This window comes from Patiria miniata, unplaced genomic scaffold (genome assembly GCF_015706575.1).
Source record: "Patiria miniata isolate m_02_andy unplaced genomic scaffold, ASM1570657v1 HiC_scaffold_7, whole genome shotgun sequence".
Taxonomy (NCBI): Eukaryota; Metazoa; Echinodermata; class Asteroidea; order Valvatida; family Asterinidae; genus Patiria; species Patiria miniata.
The window spans coordinates 27,807,492-27,831,063 of NW_024037074.1; the positions used below are offsets into that span (position 1 = coordinate 27,807,492).

A 23,572-nucleotide genomic window follows, 5' to 3' on the forward strand; every position below is an offset into this window, starting at 1 on the left:
TGTGCATGTTCCGCGGTTTGTCCCGTCCAATCTACCGGACTACTTGTCGAAAGTAGCAAAACGCGCCCTCTCTTGTTCGTGCACGGAGCCCAATTTGACTCTAGGGGCGCTCTTTTCCTCTTTCTATTTTCTGTTCAATATTTCACGAACTTCTGGATGGAAGCAGGATGAGGTAGACTACAACACACCCCTATACCCCCTCGATCAGTGGGTATTTCGATTCGAGTGCTCGCCGCTGTTCAGCTATTTATCAAAACTTTTGAACGCGAGCATGTCTGGACCGTTAACTTCAATCCGCACGAAGTACATAAGCACGCTTACCCAAGAAAACCTATATGCGCGTCGGATAGCCCATGTGTTCACCGCCAAACTTCGGATCAAGGCGATTAGTACGACAGATTGGTGATGGGATTATTCATTCGATGATAAAAGCATGTCATGAGAATGCCATGAGAAAGATATGTGGCCATAGGTCCATCGCAGATTTGTCCTTTGAAATAATATAGGTATAATGACAAGCAATGGCGGCCATTTTGAAAATTTTGAAAATTGATTGGTTTATTTCACCTCTATTTTGTTCAAAGGACAAATCTGTAATGGCCCTATGGTCAAATACCTTTCTTAAGACATTCTCTGACTGTGTGCCAAATTTCATAGTAAACAATCCTCCCAAATATTTCCCCTATCTGCCCCGCTAGATAGACAAGCCAATTTCGGATCGAATAGCTGTGGCAAGCTCGTGTGATAATTACACACAGCTTTTTATAGTAAGGCTATATAGGGCAACGCGGCTATGTATGTGTAGTTAATATATCTGAAATCTTCAATACCTTTGCAATAATTTTAAAAGTTGGTGTGATCATTAAACAAATTTAGTCGTATATTATATCTTCCAGTTTTGTTATTTACGGTGATATTTATTAAAAACCACCGATAAAGCAAACAAATCTTCAGCGTTGTTTGTGTCGTAATTTTACCAATTTTCGTGCTGAGTTTGTAATTTTGAATTGACTGTTTGCACGTTTAAAACAGTTTTGCTCACTGCTCTTTTGAAAGAAAAAACTAATATGATTTTTGTAAGCGCAAGATGACGTCATCATGACGTCAGTCTTAGCTGCCCTTTGTAGAATATAAAGTTTACGCCCCCGCAATAAATTTTGCAAACGGAGTCGATTGCAAAACAAAAGAGCAAGACAAAAGCTCTGTCAGTATTTAAAGACAATTACTTTGCCTACTGACATACTCTACCACCTGTAAGGAAGCCCACATATATACATCTACATAAAACAAAACAGCCTTAGTTTGTTCTGCCTTCAATAGAGGACGTTGAACAATAGAGGACAATAGGGTCCCCAATTCCCGAAGGTCCCCAATTTGGCGATCGTGTACAAAACATATGGGAGGTTTTCCTAAAAAGTTAGTGTACAAACGAACGAGGGACAGTATGGGGTCCCTGATTGCAGGCAAATACACACTTGTGTATACGTGTTCATCTTTTTAAACCGTGGACGAAAAATACCAGAAAACAAAAGAGAAGAATATCGTCCACGATTCCAAGCATACGTCCACGATTGGGGTCGTGTACAAAACCAAATGGGAGTCTTCCTAAAAAGTTAGAGTACAAGCAAAAGAGGGACAATACGTCCACGATCGACGGAACACACGTTTTTGCGCGTTATTGGGTGTATATATACAACTATATTGTATGTTTTGTCACGAATACAGGTTTTTTTAAAGGTAAATTAATCTCTACCGTGCCCACTGGCCCATCTGAGTCCATCAAACATAATGAGAAGTGACATCTGTTGTTCAATGAACTCGCCCAAATACTTCCCATCGAATCGGATCCCGCTAGGACCAACTGTTCGTACCAGGTGCATTTCGTCATTGGGAGGTTTTTTTTCGTCGAATTTTTGAGTAGAATTGTTTTGGTTAACAGACAACGTCACCAGAGACACTTTGGCATGCGGGGAGATCTGTCCTAATTTTGAAGTGACATTTTGGCTGATATTTTGTTTGTTCGTAAAAATGTGGTCAGGAATGTATTTCTGATACAAGCAAGTGGTTCCAAGTGAACCAATTAACAAATCTGTAACACAATGTTCTACAATGTGTTTATTCACTGAAGGAAACCTATTTTTTATTTCGTCCAAATTTGTGTAGACTTCATTTTAACAGACCGTATGGCATCAGAGACACTTTGGCATGCGGGGAGATTTGTCCTAATTGTGAAGTGACATTTGGCTGACACTTTGTTTGTTTGTACAAATGTGGTCAGGAATGTTTTTCTGATTTGCACTTCAAGCAAGTGGTTCTAAAGTAAACCAAATAACAAATCTGTAACACAATGTATTACATTGTATTTGTTCACTGAAGAAAACCTATCTTTTATTTCGTCCAAATTTGTGTAGACTTCATTTTAACAGACCGTATGTCACCAGAGAGACTCTTTGGCATGGGAGGAGATGTGTCCTAATTCCTAATTTTGAAGTGACATTTGGCTGACATTTTGTTCGTTTGTAAAAATAAGCTCAGGAATGTATTTCTGATTTGCACTACAAACAAGTGGTTCATGTTTAAACCCAACCCATTAGCACCTGTCCTACAATGTATTACATTGTGTTTATTCACAGAAGGAAACCAATGTATGTTTGATCCAAATTTTGAGTAGATTGTTTTTTACAGACAGCGTCACCAGAGACACTTTGGCATGCGGGGAGATTTGTCCTGATTTTGAATAATTGAAGTGACATTTGGCTGACATTTCGTTTGTTTGTAAAAAATGTGGTCAGGAATGCATTTCTGATTTGCACTTCAAGCAAGTGGATCTTGTTCAACCAATTAGCACCTAGGTGTGATATAATCACATTGTGTTTATTCACTGAAGGAAACCGATTGTTTTTTCGTCCAAATTTGAGTAGATTTTTTTTTGTTATCGAACGTCACCATGGACTATTTGGCATGCGAGGAGATTAGTCCTAAGTTTTGAGTGACATTTGGCTGATATTTTTTTTTCTTTGTAAAAGGGTGGTCAGGAATGTATTTCTGATTTGCAAAAGTGGTTCTTGTTAAACCCCATTAGCACATGTGCTACAATATATTATATTATGTACATTTACTGAATTAATTAATACAAAAAAACATAGAGTGCTCGGGTGGTTTCGGGCGCTACATGGAGTAAAAGGCAGGTATTCAAAGTCGTTGGTAGCGTTTAGTATAGCATTTTGTTTTGTTGTCCTAAGCAATGATATGTTGCATATTGGTTGCGTTTTACTCCAATACTTTATATCTATAACTTTGGTTTAATTTCCTGAGAGGACAGTTTGACTTTTCTGGGCTAATGGTGATGAAGTTTGGTTGGGATGCTGCATTACGTTTATGGTGTAAATCAGACACACGTGAGGGAAACTCCTTTTCCAATTGAGGACATGTCATGTACCCAAGTGAGGACAGTCCTCTATTGGAAGAGGTATAGATAACCAATGAGCGGTGTCACATGAGAAAGCTCCTTTTCTGATTGAGGACACGCACCCAAGTGAGGACAGTCCTTGATTGGAAAAGGTGTAGAAAATCAATGAGATGTACAAATTAGTAAACATCTTTTCTGATTGAGGACATGCACCCAATTGTGGACAGGCCTCTTGAAAAAAAGTGTGAAAAACTAATGAGAGGGTAACACATGAGAAAACTCCTTTTCTGATTGAGGTCATGCACCCAAGTGAGAACAGTCCTCAATTGGAAAACGTGTACAAGCCAATGAGATGTAACACATGAGCAAACTCGTTTTTTTTCTAATTGAGAACCTGTGGCCATGTGAGGACAATCCTGGATTGGGAAACGCGTATAAAATCAATGAGAGGTGATCGACGCATGAGGAAACTTCCTTCCTGACTAAGGCCCTTGAGCCATGTGAGGACAGTGCTCTATTGGAAAAGGCGTGCAGAACCAATGAGATGTAATAAACGAGGAAACTTCTCTTCTGATTGGGGACCTGTAACCACTGAGGACAGTCCTCGATTGGAAAACGTGTACAAGACATTTGAGAAGTGCTGCAAACAAAAAGTATAAATACGAACAAAAGAGGACGAACAACGGGATGTCTTCGACTATCACCACACGCAAACATTATGCGTTATGAGGCAGTCGTTATGTGCCGGCCGATTAAATCTCTCTACGAAATTAAAATAAAGAATGAAAACGAGCATTCGCTTGCAAAGAATATATTTCGCGCTGTTACCTTGTTGTCTCCTAAGTTGTAACGTGTAGGACAACATTAGCCCATACGTAAAAGCCTTTCTTTCTACGCAACGATATGAAAAGGGCTCACGTCGAAGTGTATGTTGGTAGCAATTGCACTCTGTGGATAGTCGGCCAAAAGCCATACCAGTCCAGTTTTAGAAATTTGACAGCATTCCCGTTGGCATTTTGGCCCTGTATCAGATCGACAGGTCTGGAGCCCGTGGGGTAGGCCTACTTCTGGACGAAGACACGCAGACCTGGGGGTACCGCTATACCATTTCTTGAATATCACGTAGCACGCAAATTCTTGAAAGTGTATTTTGTGTCCAAATTGGGCGTTTCCGCCGTGTCGGCTGGTGGACACATGAACTGAAAAAAGAAACGCTCACCGTGAGAGTTTACCCCCGGGTGGGGATATTGTTTGCTCATATTGTTTGCAAATTCTATCGTCCAGGGCATAGCCTGGTACTAGGTTGAACCGTTTGGGGATCAACAAAATACGCGTGTCATCAAGTATCAAAATAAATTCATTTCCGAGATGTCTGCGGTTTGGCATTGTTTTGCGGTGGATAATTCTTTCTGCGGTTTGGATGAATAACTGGTTGTTGATCGTTTCGAAACACAAACCGCTGGGATATGTCTATAAATACGTCGATTAAGGTACAAACAAAATATCAAAAGAAAATCATACATCAAAATATGGATATGACTGAACAATAAGTTGCTATTTCTTATAACAATGATTTCCAGATGAAAGGAAACACGAACAAAACTTAATTACAAAAATATAATTTGTATTGATGAAGGCTGTTTCAAGATGCTTGTTTGCCGATTGGTGTAGTTTTTACTAATGTAACGTTTTACAATTGGAAGAACATCACTCATTCCTAGGAAATATGACTCATTCTGAAACGGAGACACAGACGTTTCGTTTTCGAGAAATTTCGCGTCGCCACGAAAGGAACAAAAACCATCGTCCGAAATGCACGCTGTGCGACTTCGCGGCTCGCGCCAAAATACGCCTACGCAAAGTTGAGGTTAGGAAGTGTAGGCTACTGCAGACGTATGGGGACACAACAGCGGGTGTTAATTCGCAGTGCAAGGTACCACCAAACGTTTGTCTCGAAGAGTACGTTTCAATGTCGATGTTTCCCATTACATATTGCGGATACTGCGAGGTTTTTCCAGCAGCTTTTCTATGTTGTCAGACACGGTGACTGTGCTTATGTCGAAAATTCGCTTTCACAACCACAAGTTCACTTTTACGACATTTACTTTAAAAGGGTGTGAACGAAATTTGTACGGCAGGGTTAAGTAAATTACTGATATTTCTTGTACACATTTGATGGACATTTTTAACAAACACTCTAAATGCTTAGCAACTTTTACAAGTAATTACTATTTGTATGATGCCTTCACTAAATTGTTGGTTTAAAAAAAAAGGTGGCTTTACGATAGAGGACAGACACACAAAGGAAGAACAAATGATCCTTTCAGAGTTGGGTCGTTTGTTGGAAACGGTCCTCTGTAGTAAGTTTGTGTGCTTTGTCTATGGGAGAGTGTTATATTACAGGGACAAAAGGAAACACAAAGCATTGTCCTCGGGCGTATAGAACTTCACGAAGTGTCCAGAAGGGTGCTTAAAAGTGGTCTCTAACAAACTCGTGTAGATGTATGGCTTTATGACAGACACACAAAGGAAGAACAAATAAGATCCTCTCAGTCCTCGAGCATTGTGTCTTTTGTTTGAAACGGTTCTCGGTCGCATATCCTTAGTCTGTCACGGTGGGAGAGTGTTATATTACAGGGACAAGAGGAAATACAAAGCATTGTCCTCGGGCGTATAGAAATTGTCCAGAAGTATTTGCTTATCTAACTGGTATCTAACAAACGATGTTGGTAATTTAGGCACATGCATTTGGACTTAAACAATCTGCTTTTGCTTACCGTATTATGGCTCTCCCATAAAATTGAAATGAAAAACTTTCACCGTTACAATGATAAGTCTGTGAAACTACCTGGTACGCACGAACAGCATACACATTCCATGCTATCTGGGCCTTCGGGTTTCGCCCCGGAGGTCACGTCTAAATTCCTCGGCATGCTAGCTGCGTCGACAAGTAAATTTGATCAGCCGAGGTGGTTGTGTCTGGATGTTTTCATTGCTGGAGACCAGGTGGTTGCTCTATATTATCATGACGGGTACAAGGCATTACCACTTGACGTCATCAGAAGAAAAGCTTGATGTCATTGGTTTCCGATTCAGATAGTATTTCTGTCGGTATAAGGTTAGGACCTTAATTTAAAAACGCCCAAATACGAACTTAAGGAATGTCGGAATTCCACCGGCATTATGTCGTCACTGTTTTTTTTTTCACGAGGTGACAAAACACACCTTTTATCTTCGATTTTTCTCTGATATTGCGTTTATACAATGATCTGCAACTTAATTTTAAAGCCAGAAATCGCTTGAAGTAACAGAAAAAAATTATTCAGCCGAATTAATTGCTGTTTCCGGCTCTCTTCGTTTTCGTGAAAACGAAAATTTGATTTAGAGTTTTCGTAGAAACTTACCCGCACGCAGCATGTGTTTTCCGATGCCAAAGGGACGTTTTTAACCCATCGCATGTTATACCAATATTAACAAAGACACCAGTTCACCAAAAAAAACCCCCTCTTTTTTAATGGAAATAAAGAGTTTTGTGTAATTTCTATTTACTCATACCACACAGCCAATGTGGGATCGGGCGCAACGGGCAAATACAAGTTGGCAACAAAATGTACTTTTTGGAACTTCAATTTTCCTTCTTTTAAGATTTGAAATCGAGCTTTTCGGAGGCACAGCCCACAAAATTTCGCAAGGATAAACACCCTAGTGTATAGACATTTTGCGTTGCAGGTGTGTCAGAGGGTGCTGTCTATAATTTTACTTTAGTAACAATGAATGCACCAAAGGTTCATCACTAATTCATTGCCCACTGACTCCACCTTCAATGCAAAATGTCTATTATAGAGTTTCAACTATTTTATGATTGGTACTCCCGCATGCTCCAAATACCACGTCTGTATATGCCTAACGTGCACACTCAATAACACGCCACCTAGTGATCGTGACGTCATGTGACGTCACACAACCCCGTTTTACGTATTATTGTAGAAGTCAAGAGAACAAGTCGTTCCCAATTTGGATACCTGCCAGCCAGACAGACAGGAGACTGGTCTGAAACCAGAGGCGGTACACAAGTACACAAGTTTTTTGCAACCAAGTATAGTCAATGGCCATAATGTGCTGATGCGTCAATTGGTAACGGAATAGATCTCGGACTTAACTGTTTTCCTTTAAAAAATCTTCAAAGCCATGAATGAGAACAAAAGGTTGCTTATATTGTATCGATCAGTTGGACTTGATTCAACACAATATTTATGAATGAAAATTTGGGGGAAAATGAACTGATGTAAAATTAGGGGATTCGAGCTCGCAACCTGCAGCACTTACACCACAGGATTAGCGAAGCACGCCACAGCGAAGCCAAACAATCCGCCGTGGAATATAAACTAAAGGGAGTTATGTCAAAATCATGTGACTTGTTTTATTCATTCACCTGATATGTTTCACGCGTGCATATTACGGTTATTGACTACACTTGGTTGCAGAAAAAGTATTTGCCGCCCGTTTGGGAGTGATCAACTTTGTGAGTGGTTACACCAGAAGATAATAAATTGTATTCTTTGGTGCAGCCCCTCCTTTTACAAAAGCCGCGAATCGGCGCTTTTTTGGACATCGGGCTCATTTGTTTTTCTTGATGGAAGCATGACAGCTGGGACCAAGGTGTTTGATACCTGCTTAATTATTCGGCGATAACTCCCGGAAAATGGCTCTCCACTGTTCCCTGTCCCCCATAGCAGCCGGTAGTTCTTCTTTTAGGAAGCCCGTATCTTGGCAAATGCTGTCCACATAGATTGTATTGGGTCTTCCTGTGGATCGTCTACCATGGGAGGAAGTCCCGAGCAACAGGCTGCTGACAGCAAGCTCAGGGTGCCTGTGACAGTGCCCTGCAAATCTTAGTCTCCTTGCCCTGATCTTGTCACTGATCTTGGTACCTATAAATCACATGGCTTATACCTTTTACTTGTAACGTATTGTCAGTACTTCGGGACATTTACATGTGGGTTAATTGATATTGAACTTTGAAAATCGTTTTCGAAAACTTTGTTCCGTCTTTTGCTTCGATTTCGGACTCCAGCTAAACATGGGTCCACATGTTCTGCTAGGGGAACGTGTAAAGTCCTAAGACACGAGGCCAAATTCGCATGGAGTATTTCCATTCTATTTGCATGCTAAAGGCTCATGGTACTAGCTATAGGAGTGAAGGCCGAAGCAGAAGTTTTGAAACCCCGGACCCACTGAGGCCTATTTCTGGACATACCCCCGACCACCATCGATTACGAATGATTAGGAAGAATTTGGTAAGAGTATATATAAACCTCGCATAATGGTGTAATGATAGGTAGCACCGTCCCTAGCCAACGGCAATACACCAGGATTCCACAGGTTTACTTCGGAATGAGTTTTGACAGCTATCAAAGAACTTGGTATTATATATTCAATTCCCGTGTATGCGCCCATTCAAACTAGGTCTAAGTTATCAGTTTATCTTTGAGCTGGGGCAGGATACGAAAATTAAAGGCATAGAGGATCATTTGCTTTTCGTGCATTTCGTTCTTTTCCAATAATGACATCACTCAAAATCCAAAGAAGAATGTTCAAAACCTAACCTGTAGAAGCTTCAGCTCATAAACCATGCGCAATCCAAAGTGAAAAACCATGCACAACCTTTTGATGACGAAACACGATTTCGTCGATAGCACTCTTGTCAATTGACTGATCGTTGGACATCACCGACATTGCATGATTTCTTCTTAATGACAGCAAGCCAGACCGATTAATTCCATGGGGTATTTAGTACCATGCAGTAGTCCAGTACGATCTTTAATCAAAGTATAAGCTTTTTGATAATAATTCGGTGCATAGATACTTTTGGGATGAATGCAAAAGAAATGACCCAATATGCCTTTATGCTGGGGTAGAAATGGAATTAAGTATTAAATTTCTGTTTATGCAACTGAAGCAGGCCACTACAAGACATAGGCCTATCCCTCTTCCAGACTCTTGCACATGTTCGTGTCACTGGCCTGATGCATCCAATCTTTCTTAAAGTCTTCCAGCTCGTCTCTTGGTTGTCCTCTTTTGAATTTGCTGTTTCTAAGCTTGGCTGCCATTCAGTCAGCTGCTTGTCCATCCGTTGTCATTCAATCTGGACACCTGGCCCGCCCACCTCCACATGGGTCCTTGCTATTTCACCTTTTGACAATCTCTGAGGAAGAGGTCATGGTTTACTGAAGACACAGAACCAACTCTCTAGTTTTGAGAGGCCTATACAGTAAATTGGGGGGGGGGGGGGGGGGAGTGTGGCCAAGTGGGTAGGGTCGTGACTCATGATTGGACAGTCAGGGGTTCGAACCCTGTCGTTGGCCATATGTTGTGTCCTTGGGCAACCATTTCACCCCACTTGCCCCTCTCCACCTAGGAGTATAATGGGCAGCGGCAATAGCTGATTGGGAGTAACCTGCGATAGCAGCCCTGAACCAACAATCTCGTTTAGAGATAGTATTATAAAGCCATTTCTTATCCACTTGCCTGTTTCGACACAAAGTCATGAGTATTAATGGGTACCGGCGTTATCTGGGGAGTAACGTGCAATGCACTGGAAGTCTGGCATCGCAGAACAAACCATATAGTTACTTCAGAGATAGGTCTATACAGTCACCTGGGAGAGGATGGCCAATTAAATTACAGTTCTTGACTCATGATCAGTCGTTCAGAAAATATTCTCAGTTGTTTCATATTAACGAAACGGGAGATAAACGCCGGCCTGATGGGCTATATTGGCTCGTGACAGATTTTATACTGTACAAGTTTCTTCAAATATTCTCCATCCACTTAAAAGCGCATTTTTTTTCTACTTTACTAGTTGTTCGAGTCCAAAAAAATAAGGAAAGTTCTGAAATGGGCTTCATATATTCTCTCACAGGTTTGAGAGATTCCTTCCCTAATCTGGTTACCTTACATTGTCACAACGTAGACCTGTCAGCCCCTTTACATGACATTTCTGTGCTATTATTCCGTGTACGTGACTAAAATGTGGGTTTCTGTGTTCCGCGACACTCTTCTTGTATGTCCCATAGGTCATGGAATATATATTACCCATTAAACAGCTGTCCTGTATGTGCTCGTGCCAGTTGTGAATGCATTCACACCGTTTTCTCTTTTTCTGTTGGGCAAATTCCGATGAGTTAAAATTGTTCGACTCGCTAACCTCCCGTCTATATTAAGTCTACGCCCTCTGGTGTTGCTACGTGTCAGCACTTTATTTGCACTATTTGCGATTTCAGTTCGCCCACATTCTTTTAGAGGTATAACCTGATGAACCAAATGACACAAACAAACAAAACCATCATTTATTGGGTCATCAGAAATAATTTCCTGGCGATGACTATAGAGCAGGCTAGTCGAAACGTCGAGACCAAAGACAAGTTAGCACTTAAAGCAGGACGTACTGTAAATCAGAAAACTACTTAGCGAAGTTGATAATAAGCAGGACAAGTTCTTTTCAGAACTAAATATCTACTGAGCAGTTATTATTTGCATGCTGTTACAGCAAACCGAAACGATACAGAAATAATGTGTAACCTGTTTCCCCTGCACATAATGCAATTATGTAATTACTGCACATTACACTTGTTGGATGTGTTTTGCAAACAGGGCGGAAGCTCAAGTTGCTCTTATTACAAATTCCAATCACTCCGGTAAACTTGAAATAAAAATTGCATGGAGTACTGTCTGAAATTGATTCCGATGAAGTCTCGATTCGCTGTGCGACACAGCAAAGGTAAGACATATTTTGTTCTCGCCACATCACGACCGTCTCTAGACACTAGACATCCGAAAACAGACAGACGTGGCGGGGAATACTTTCCATTCCGCAAATTGCTCCTAAATTGGCTGTTTGGCAAATTGTAGTATTTTTCCCGAATAGTTTTGCTGGAAGTTTTTTTTTTGGTTGTTGACGACCCATGCTAAGTAGCAGTATCGTTTATCTTCGCCTTCAGCCCTTCAGGGGCGCCCTGCCGCGCTGGTATGCCTTCGGATGCCAGGATACGCAGGCCCCGAGTCCCGTTGCGTCTTCAGCCCCAACCCGATTACATCCACCCCGTGGGTAGCATCTCAGCTTGCCCCTCGCTCTCTGACCCCGACGACTTGATATATATTTAGCTGGCAGGAAGACTGCCGATCAGTCAGTTTGTCGAGGAACGTCAAAGGCTTCACATCTTCTTGACAGCTCTCTCACTTGCAGTTTCGAGACTGATTTCTTGGCTAGTTTCTTTTGGACCAACGTGCGTTCTTGCTTTTTTTGTTTTACTTCGGATATCTTATAAAACATCATTTTACGACTTCGGCGTGGACTTCCAAGAGTTTCTGTGACCATCAAGGGTCTTCGTAGTTCACCATCCATTTCAAGGTATTGATTGTTTTATTTATTTTAAATTTTAATTTTATTTTTATTTCGAAAACATCCAACAGCGCAAGCGCCAGAACAGGATGGATAAGACTTGGTATAGAAGACGTGGACAGTACAGTTTACGTGGTGGGAGGAAAACCCCAGAATGATGTTCTGGGGGAAAACCCACGGAATCAGGTAGGGACTGAAAACCCAATCAACCTATTGGCCCAGGTGGGATTCGAACCCGGTCACAGCAGTGGAAGGCGAGGAAGGTACCGCTACGCCAACCTGATGCCCCTATTTGTTTTAAAGAACTTAGCTCGATAGCTTGTGTTAAATTTAAGATGTTGGCATTAGGTCCTGTTTTAGTTTAAATCTTTACTGTGTAAGCCAAACAAACCTTCAAATAGAATGTATTTAACCCGGATCGGGATAACACCAACTCTCTGAAAAGCTGTTATTACTTGTTTAACGTAGAAAAAGTTTAACGCTTGACGTTCAACTTTTGACATCAAACGTTTAACGTTATACATTAACGTTTTCCATATACATGAATGTTAACGTTAAAACTAACAATTACCTTTGCCAATTCTCCTTTCAGATGGGGCGTTTGTTGAGATGGGTTTGGATTCTGCCGTTGACTTGTCTTTGCAACCTTCTGTTAATCCAGGCAAGAAACGGATGTAAGTTTTTCTAAGACCTTTTTATTGCTGTAATGTTTTAAGTCGACAGCCGCATGCAGTATAAAATGAGGAAGATTTTAGTGTTTTCGCTCTATACCAAATAGCATGCTCTTGTTTTTTGTTCTCGGAAAAAAAATTATTTGAAAACAATCTACAACTATCGTCAACGCACGACCTTGGTGTATAAACAGGGAAGATGTGTTCCTTAGAACTCAACTTGAGATTTACTTGTTTCACGTTCAGAACTTGCAAAAGTGTTTTAATGAGAAAACTCTGTGAAACTGTGCATAGGCCGTGTCGCTGAATCACAGAAATCATGTACTTGGAAAAATAAAGAATGTTATATGTTCTGTGTTCCAATCAAATTGTTGCTCGGAACATGAATTACGTTTTTTATGGGTCAGATATTTGCGGAATTCGACAGAGCTAGAAATAGTCGGACCAATCGGATGTCAGCGGGGTGCCGGGAGCTTCTGCCGTGTTAGTCGCCATTCCAGGCGCATTTTGTTCACTCAGCGGTCGATGCCGCTCGCATCCCTCGGATCGCGGAGCGCATCACTTGCAATTGCTCCCAATCTTCTTAGATGGATGCACTGTAAGTTGCTGTCTTCTAAGACAAACCTGGCTCCTTCACTCACTCTAAGCTAGCATCATAGACACGGGAGCATCGCAAATGATTCGTCCGCTGGGCCATAATCGAATTGCTGGATGAAAACATTCCTGCGAACATTGGGGGCGGGATGGATGGCTTTCGACTGAAATAGATCGGATATAAGTCTAGGATGTAAGGCTCCAATCTCAATATGTTTGTTAGTCTATGTGATTCTACATTATTGCCTGGTGTTATTATAGAAGAAGCCTTCGTAGATTGAAAGCTATGCACAAATATGTCAGAAAGAATGATTCAATTTCGTTCTGATCGTTTGCCTGAGTGTGGTTCGCGATTTGTTAGAATCAGTCCTAGAATTAATATCATTGTTCAGATTGTTCTGGGTCTTGTGCTTCTCAGTATCAAACGTTACCAGAATTCTTGGCTTTTACTGTGGTATAAATTTTCACTTTTTTATTAAAGGTGATGGGAACTTTACTTTTGTGTGTGTATTTTTGTCGTTTGAAGTGACAATAATGCTCAAAATCTTAAGAGGGATACATAACAACAAACTTGTTTTAAGTTTCAGCTCAGTGAATACTATACAGGATGAGTTAAACAAATCACGAAACCCAAATGTCGGAACCATTATTTTAGTGAAGTTCTGCATGTAGCACTTTCAAAATCTAGAATAGGAAAGCCCAATTCATAAGCTCTTGTTTAGTACAAGAAGCATTCAAATCACTCATGTAATTTTTAAGTTACGGAATTTTAAACACAACCACCGTTTTAAAGTTCTGTCCACGGATCACAAAAAAGGTGTGCGTTCTTTCAGCAAAATGAAAACAAATCACATAGGGATGTGTGTTTCCTTTTGCTGAAAGAAAGCTTATGAATTGGGCTTTCATATCCCAGATTTATACATGCAGAACTTTAATACACTTAAACAATAGTCCTGACATTTGGGTTTCGGTTTTTTTTACTCACCGTGTATATTTCAAGAAAACATAGAAAACTACCTTCAACGATTGTTTTCCACCGAATGATACCCTTTAAGGTGCAATAATTTCACAGGGTATTTGGTACCAGTCCTCTCTTCACTTTCAGCAAGGATTTTTTTTGTTAACTCGGTAGGTCCGTTTCCGGGTTATTATGTTCCTAGTACGTGCCTTTAGATTACTCAATGAGCTAAACGCATCAGCCGCAACTCCCTATTATTTTTGTTGAAGAGCGGTTACGGAGTGCTGGAGAATTCAAGACTGTCGGAATAAACGAGTTACTTTGGGCTCTGTAATAAAAGATATTTAATTGTATAGAGTTGAACTTAGTAACATTACAGAAACGTGTGTAATTGCACAGTGTGTGCTTAATGACTTCACAGAAATGGCGGCCTCTGTTGTAGGAACCGACATTGGCACATTGGCAATATTTTAAATTGACTCCATAATATTGACTCCATGATATTTTCACTAAACATATTTTGTGAAAAATTCCCATTTTATGACCCCTTTAAGTTACCTGAGCAAAATTACAGTGAGTCATAAAACCACATTGATATTGTTCGGGCAAAATGGTCCAGAATGTTATAATACGAGCGATTCTGCCGATATGTAAACTCAAAAGCAATTGCTGCTCTACGAGGAGTATTTAGGGAGTTTAAGCCCCCCCCCCTCCACTTAGGCCGCCCCAAAAATGGCAAATAACATGAAAACAATACGAGACGCTGGTTAAACCCCTTTTGGCACCCCAAGCTAAACCTGCATCCGCCCCGAAAAGTAAGCCTTCAAAAACAGGAGCGCCGCTGAAGGAATGGTGTTCGAGAATTTACAAATTTAATTTATGACAAATTAACGTCGATGTATTTTGTGTCGACAGTTATGTTGTCACACCCACATACAAACCGGTCGGGCGACACCCCGTGCATACAGTCCTGCCAACAAGTGAATAATTGAAAACACGAACAATCGTCTACATTTATTTAGTATCTCCACCATGCAAATCTCAATCCTGGTCCCGACAAGGGGGTTGGATTGTACCCGTGTGTATATAGAGCGCCGGACCCTTGTAGAAGCCGTGTTGGATTCTTGCTAGTGTGAAAGGCGTCTCTGAAATCCCCGTGATTCGAATTATCCAGGGGAACTATTGTCAAAATTTCTGGGGCTCACCCACCGAAATTAAGGGTGTTATACACGGGAGTCTGTTATGCTGTCGACTTCTTGCAGAGCTGTAATCCACTCGCATGTCAATCACATGCGTTTAATTTGTAACGTTTTCGTTGAAATACTTGATAGGCCTACTTGACTTGAGAGCTGATGAAATTGTGCTTGACTCGTGATGGTAGAAGTGACTTCATTACAACTCCTGAGTTGTTGGAGGACCCGAAATACAAGCCTGTCGTCCTCTGACTGACTGAGGCACTGACTGACTGACCGACCCACCCACCCACCCACCAAACCATCGACCGATCGACGAACGACACACCAACTAGCTTGAGTCACTGACTTATGCACCTCTCAGTCCCCCCCCCCCGGCCCGGGCTGCTCCACCCAAGACGTAGGGATTGTCACTTTTTAAGTGACCAAACTTCCCACCCTGGGGATTGAAAAGTGAGCAAATTCCGACATAGGACCTAGGGCAGGGGGAGGGAGGGTTGGGGACTTGAGGGAAAACAATTATTGTTAGGTGCATAATGACTGACTGGCTGAGTGACTGAGTAACTCCCCGAGTGACTGAGTCACTGAGTATAAATAGTTACCTAAACGGAGACTTTTGCAGAGTGACTGGCAATCCTAGTCTTGTTGGATGTACTTGACAGATAGTTTGTGTTTGCCTCGTTTCAGTATCCGAGCTAAACCTCCTGGATCTGTTCCCAATCAAGACGACCGGAGTTCCCGGGGTGGCTGTGGTGCAAGAAGACGGCTCCAGCCTATTCGGCGAAACCTACGAGTTCGACGGTCGCCTGCGATACAGCGCGCTCATCGCGGACGAAGTGCATCTCAAGACCCTGGCGCAAGAGCTCAGGCACCGGGACGATGTGTTCTTTGTGGCTCGGGTGAAGCTCACGGCTGGCGTGCAGAGCGTGCTGACCGGCGTGTACTCAGTCAACAGCGTACTGCCTTGCATTGAGATCTTGTTTGACGGCACGAGCGAGGCCGGTGGCAAGGGTAAGTTGATACATTGTCGTGATTATATTTTCCCCAATATATAAACCGTTTCACGGACAGCGCCATCTTTGTGATCAGGTGGTGGTCTTTGGGGAAATTTCCTTGAAAATACTTATCATCATGCCAGTGCACCCGATGCATCATGGGACGTCTTTTGAATGAAACGCCCCCCAGAAAACCACGTGATCACAAAGTGAAACGGTCTATGACTTTGATTGACAGAATCCGGTTCGTTAGTAAAAAAGTCATACACGCGCGCGCAGCACTGATTATACTAGCGCCCATTGGATAAACACACAAGTTGCGCTATCTTCCGGTAAAGGTTACAATGGTTCCAATGCTAGTGGGCGTGGTTTAAACTAAAGTGACGACACACTAACGAACCGGATGCCTCTATAAATATGCTACCCCTGTACTTGTTAGTATCGGCTTTTGCCCTTCGTCGGCGATTTGTGCTGGTCCCAGAGGGCCAGGCCATCCTCTTTGTACCCGACTGACTCACTGACTGTCACCTGTGAGCCGGGCAGTGCTATCGCATATGATTACCCGGTTACGCCAATGAATGCGATAAATCCGACCAGTGTGTCGACTGATGCATGCATGTAACAAGCCCACTGAATAGCCAATTCGAATGAATGTGACAGATCAGGCTCGGATTGAGTGTCGAAGGCCCGAGGCACCAGTGTTCCGAAGAATGGAGAAGGAAGGGGAAAGGAAGAGGGAATAAGAACAAAGTGGAGAATGAAAATAATAAACACCGCTGCTCAAAACTCCGCATAGCTAAAATCAGGTTCTGCAACCCATAGCAAAAGATTGTACATTCTGTCATGTCGGCGCAAGCTGCCGCGCGAAGTCGCTTCATATACGGGGGTTGACAGCTACAGCCATGCAAAACACAAGCACGTGCTCGCTCGCAGGCACTGTTTTACAATTTGAGCTGACTCTTAATTATTAGTGACTACTTAAAATAACGAGGGTATATCTCGATAGAGAGTCAAGCTACAATTTTGATATTTGCGCCACAGAGCATCTGCAATCCAGAAATTCCCCGGGGCTCTTAAGCGCCCCCTTACCCCACGCCTTAAGGGCTTCACGCTCGCATATAAAAAAAAATCCACTATATGGGATTTAAAGACCCCCCCCCCCCCTGCAGTCTGGGATCAGGGAACAGCGAACAAGGTATGCGCAAAGGTACTTAGCATGTACATGCAGTTTTGCGACAATGAAATAAAAACATTCTTTTATAGCTGGATACAATTCTGTATTTTTTAGCAATTTTAAAAATTAATTTCGAAGGATTACAGTACAAGCTCTCAATATAACAAATTAATCATTCTTGCAATTGCCCTCCTATAGAAAAGAAAGAAAATAAAACAAAAAGTTATGTGGCGATGGCCAAGTCTTCAGGAGTCGGACTTATGACCCTAACTCAATGAGCCCCTTACCGACTTCCATATAGAACTCTTCTGGGTCTCGGTACCCGGCCCACCACACCTCCTTCCCTGTCCATCCATGTAACTCGAAAGTCAGGCACCATAAAGGGAGGAAACGAGGTGGCACCCTAAGCCTTGCTGCCGAGTCAGCAAAAGAACCCCGTACCTATACGCAGACGCCAACCTGGACTTCGCAGACAGTCCCAACTTGTGAGTCAGCTTACCGACCGACCGAGCTAACTGCTGTTGGTAAATGACGACGGGAATTTAATACTCTTAAATGACAGAACCGCGGGAATCGAAAACCAAAAATTGACAACAAGTGGGTTCGAACCCCTAACCCCTGGGTCCGCTGTCAGACAGCTTAACAACTAGGCTGTTTCAGTAGGTGCTTTTCTCTTTGCGTTAAAAGCATAATACTTATTTCCGCAGTAGGAGAGTTACTTTGTGTTTCATAGCTTCACGAAAGACGCTTCAGCATCGCGCTATACACACAATGATGTTACGTAACTCTTTTCTTATCATTCTTATGTACCGTCGGAGCAGTTGACTATTCGGAGTCAATACGAGCAATTAACCTCGCCAAGCTCGTCCTTATTCTGTCTCATCAATTGTTTCGCGTCGCACGTCTTTCGGCCGGCACGGACATATCGCGCTGATTGAGTGAAATTCTAGCAAGTTCCCCTTACCTCATTATATTTATATCAAACTACTGACCCGTTTACAAATATTTACGAGGGAAATTTGTTTGTCTGATTCTAATTCAGCTCCCTAAGCTACAATTCCGGACAAAATGGTTGGGACACTTCCTGAGCCTTCCACGGTCACCCACTCCCCCGCTCCCCCGGTCAATGTTGTTCTCTCCAGCTGATGGAGCACACACTGCGCAATGAGAGACAACATTGAACGGGGCCCGGGAGGTTGGAGGCACAGCGGGATTTGGCCAGGATTGTCTGAATTTCTTCATAGTTTCAAATGTGCATGATATGCCGTTTCAGGGGCTGTTTTCTTGAGTTTTGTTTCCAAAATGTGAAATGGCGGCCGGGGGGTTGGAGGCCCAGCGAGATTTGGCCAGGATTGTAGCTTGGGAAAATTTATCTTTTCTTGTCCTTACGCTAAGTCTAGGGAATGATGCCAATGTAATACAATGTCACAGTAACGTCAGCCGGTGGCATGATTAAAATCGTGACCACGCGAATGCAATGACGGCCAGTGGCGTAAATCACAGTGCCGGCGAGTAGTGGGTGGGGGGGGGGGGGGGGGGGGGGGATGAGGGATGACCAAAATCATAAATTCGGGCGATTCACAATGCAGTGTCAGTTTTTCAAATTTACGGTCGACAAAACAAGGTCCAGTTTGAATAAGTGTCCTTAGCTAATTTGGTTATGAATTTGGGTATAGGGTTCTGCCGCCTTACCAAAAAAAACCCCACCATATTGATACAAAGAAAAGAAAAAAGCAAATTTATACTCGAATCATACGCTTACGAAACTACTGACCGGAAAAAAACTGACAATTTCAAAAGTCCCGCGCTGCGAATTTGTCGACCATCTCCCACAATGCACTAGAAACAATTTTCATCTCAAACCATGTTATGAGTAATCAACGCCTGAAGTTGGATACACTTGGAAAATCAAGTAATAAGAACCGGAAAGTGTCCCTGTCTAAAAAAAAATCCCACATAATAAAAATCCAGAGCACACTTTTGTTTGGCGGGGAAAAAGTGGATCCAAACATTTTCCGCCCCAAATTAAATTTGACAATCTTCCAAAAGGCTAGATTGCGGGTTTCGGAAATACATTCTTTGACTTCAACACAGAGACAATGGCCCACATTACATGAATTTTGTTACATTACATGAAACAAAAACGGCTGTCCTTTGCATAAAGCACCCATCCTTGAGGGGGGTTTTATTCTCAATTCAGCACATGAATACATGTACCCAAAATTCTACTGATGCGTATTCTTGTGGAGCAAAAGCACTGCACTTCCAAAATGTTGTCTTGGATAGAGTTCATTGTAGCATAAGTCTGTATATACTTGTACTTTGAAAAAGTTTGTCTCAATGTATAAGTCTGGATTTTTGTGTGTGTTCATTTTCTCAGTGACGTTCAGTTACATGGCATCAGACGAAAGTCACACAATGGAGTTCCCAGGTGTCAAAATAATGGACGGCAATTGGCACACCTTCATCTTGCACCTGGGCAAGCTTCAAGAGTCCAACAATGAGGTCGCTCTTTACGTCAACTGTGACCCCATCGGCAAACCGCAGGTCATCACCAGCCGGCTGGGCAGGACGTTCAACAAGAAGGCCTTGAATCTGGCGCAGATGAGGGTCGGCCAAAGTGGGCTCATCACCTCACCGAAACCTCTTATGGTAAGACCTCAACAAACTTAGGCCGTGTCTGAATCACATGGCTACGGCCGGGAAAAAACAAACATGCGCACCTATGGAAGCCTCTGGCTAGCGGTTGCTGCCACTTCCCATGACTCGTGTGTTATCCCCGGCCGTAGCCATGAGACACAGCCTGCAATATCTGACTCATAACCTTCTTGCGCTACATCGCCATATTGGAATCTAAACAAGGCTGACATGTTAAAGCAGAAATTAACGAATGTTAAAGCAGAAATTGCGCACACTATTCAGAACGAATTACGAGCGTCCCGCTCTAAATTCAAAAGTTGAAATTGATTACTTGTCATGGGCCGATTTGTTCGTGCGATGTCTCATTGGAATGTTCATAACTAATGTAATGAATTTAAAAATCTATTTTTCAAGGTGCCACATTAAAAAATCACGTAATCACCAACTTTAAGAAGTGTGTTTTGGTCGTTTGTTGTACTTTTATGGAAACAGTCGTCCTAAGTTGTTGCCTTTTGTCATTAGGGTAAAGTGCAAGGCCTGAAGATATTGTTTGGTGGTAGTCTGGAGGAAGCGTTGGGATCCATGGGCTGCCAACCGCTGGACGAGCGTGAACGGGACGGCGTTGGTAAGTACAATGTGGTCTTACAGTGAGAGTTTATCAGACGTCCAGTTACAAGTACATCACACAAGTCAGTACACAAGTCCAGTCACAAGTAACACGGGATGACCAATAAAGGAATGCCTGTGTCACAGTTCATTTGAATAGCTTTTGACTTGAAGTAGGGCTGGGTGACTTGTGATGAAGTTATGAGGCTCCATCACCAAAGAGGGTCAAACGAAAAGGAAGAGGAAAAAGAACAGAAACCTTTTACAATGTATGAAGCTTTTCGTATATATTCTATCATTTGTATCGTTTGTGGGAAAGTTTGATACTTGAATCTTTTGCTTATTATAAGCTAGTTTTATATCTACGCCAGTCGTGTGAAAACGGTATAATTTATTCAATATTTGTTTTTTGCCCTTCACCGAGGTGTTTAAAAAATATATATATACACTGTATACTCAGTGATGTCCCGAGTGAGTGTGAGAAAAAAAATCACTCGGGTGGGACTCAAACCTATATACATATATATTTGTTTGTTACAGTTTGTTTACAAGCTTTCAAATACCAAATTCCAGTGCAGTTGTTGGAACATTTGCCCCCTACGTCCAAAAGTTATCAACGTCTGCCCTGATAACACAAATGCCCTGTGCGGAGAGATACTTTACAAACAAGCAATTAAGTAAGTTACTTTTGTGTGAAAGTGGTATAAGGATTTGATAAGTATAACTTACAGTTGACTATTTTCGTCTTCAGCTTCAGGAACGTTGGTCCTAATGGACTCGTTGAGTTCCCTCGTTGACGCCATCTACATTCTGCAAAATGAGCTCAGCGAACAGGTAAGCAACTTTGATCCCTCTGAACGAGAGACTAATAGCAACAAGAACATGTTTCAGAGAAAAGACAACTGTCTCAGTCCAATGGACGAAGGGATTAAAAACGACGAGGTGAAATAAACATTTAGTAATAGACAAAAACGTATCGTATTTGTGACGTTTTAAACTTGTAATTGTTTTTATTTTGCACAGACAAAGGAAATCGCTCGTCTGCGTGGGATAATGCAAAACTGCGCCATGTGTCGTAATGACGACATAGGTATGACCAAACCTTTTGGGGTAGATTGATTTCTAAAGACTTCGGGTGGTGTTATTGTTAAACGAAATATACGTGAAGAGCAAAATAATTAATGTGATGCGATCAAGCTGAATGAGTTGTTTGACGACCCTGGGGTCATTTTGTTTGTTTTAAAGATTTGAAAAGAGCACATGTCTCAGCATTACTGCTGTGAAAACCGCATGCCGGTACCATCTTTAGTTTAAAAATTATGGAACTCAGAACACCTAAGAGATGTGATGAAGTAATGTGATGAAGTGGCCCTATTTTAGCCTGAATCTCCAAATGAAAGTTCACGACAAACGACTCATTTAGCTTTATCGCATCACAAATGATCCTATGCCTAATTAATGTTTCTAATTCTCACTAGCTTGTCAGTGAATGAACCTTTCTGTTTTGGGGAAATTACAGGTCCTCCCCAGAAAATTGAGAGTTGCGGGACTGGCCCCTGCTTCCCTACCGTGCGATGCACCGATACCCCCACCGGCTACACCTGCGGATCATGCCCCAACGGCTTCCAAGGGAACGGAACGCACTGTACGGACATAAACGAGGTTAGGATAATACAGATATATTGTCAAGTCCATCACAAGTCAGATCGGATAGTCAATCACAATTGGGATCATGCCAGGGAGATCAAACAATGAAGAGTGCTTTTGTCACAATTTATTAGACTTCCGCTGAGACTGGGTAAATTGTGACTGACTTGTGGGGACTTAAAGGAAATGCACAACATTTGAAGACATCCCCTCCCAAAAAAAATAGTGTCGAAATATCATGAAATGTCATACTTAATTGTTGTGCTGTCATTATCGAGAAAAGAGGAATTAACATCATTAGCATCGCCATGGTTAGGACTAACTCTCTAAATTCCAAAGAGTGAAAATTCACTCCATTCGAGTGAAGATTCACTTCCTACAGTCGGAAACTAGGGACTATAGACGTTTTAGAGTGAAATTTCTTCAATCGTAAAGATCGAGGTTTCACTCGAGCTTCGACTGAAATGGTTCATTTTTCAGACTATGTCAATTGAAAATGAGAGTGATTTTCACTCTTAATACGTCTAATCCCTAATTTCACTCTTTGGAATTTAGAGAGAAACCATCGCGCTCTCAACGGAACTTTGCTACGAGAAAAATGAAGATGCATTTTTCCAGTTTTCTCCAAAAGTTTGATATAATTTTCTGAGCTGAAATTTCGACAGGTTATTATTTTTTTTTAGAGGCTGCTTCAGATTTATTGTATTGTTGTTCCTTGAATTGCTCCCAAACACATTTCATTTGCAAACGGTGTTCATTAAATAGTACTCTCAGCTATACTCTGTCAAAATAATATATTCTTGTGGCAAACAAAAGACAATGTAGAAAAAACTACTTTGGGGTAAACCGTCAAGTAGATGAACGGGATTTTCACTTTGATCCAAATTAAAAACTGAATTTCCTTCACAAATGGTGAAGCTGTGGCATGGTTTAAAACTTATTTATATTTATTCCCACGTCTTATTTGGATTATTTGTTGTTATACTTTGTGGTTTGAAAAAAAAAAAAACATTCCCAGTAATTGTGTGATCTGTTTGAAGAAAACGTGGACTTTAATAAACATTTTTAGTATTTGGTATTACACCCATCTAACGCAGTCAAATGAAACTTTAATATATTTACCCTAAAATGTTTACCCCTAAACAAATAAATAAATGAAATATCCGTGCTTTCATATTGAACGAGATGTGACGCGAATAATCCTTGATAATTGCCTTTCCTCGAAGAAGTGCGAAATTTTGAGAAATGTTTCCTTGGGAAATATACAAAATAATAATATAAATA

The 23,572-nt window shown here is 41.7% G+C and overlaps 1 protein-coding gene across 1 annotated transcript in view; it reads left to right on the forward strand.

Annotated features, from left to right (window-relative positions):
* Positions 1-11,155: 11,155 nt before the first annotated feature.
* The window catches only part of LOC119745079 (cartilage oligomeric matrix protein-like), a 30,455-nt gene continuing 18,038 nt past the window's right edge, over positions 11,156-23,572 (forward strand). The window contains exons 1-8 of the mRNA XM_038221300.1: positions 11,156-11,189; positions 12,403-12,471; positions 15,914-16,237; positions 19,776-20,047; positions 20,558-20,660; positions 21,393-21,475; positions 21,665-21,731; positions 22,161-22,303. Of these exons, the coding sequence (XP_038077228.1) occupies positions 11,156-11,189; positions 12,403-12,471; positions 15,914-16,237; positions 19,776-20,047; positions 20,558-20,660; positions 21,393-21,475; positions 21,665-21,731; positions 22,161-22,303 (1,095 nt within the window). The remainder of the gene's footprint in view (positions 11,190-12,402; positions 12,472-15,913; positions 16,238-19,775; positions 20,048-20,557; positions 20,661-21,392; positions 21,476-21,664; positions 21,732-22,160; positions 22,304-23,572) is intronic.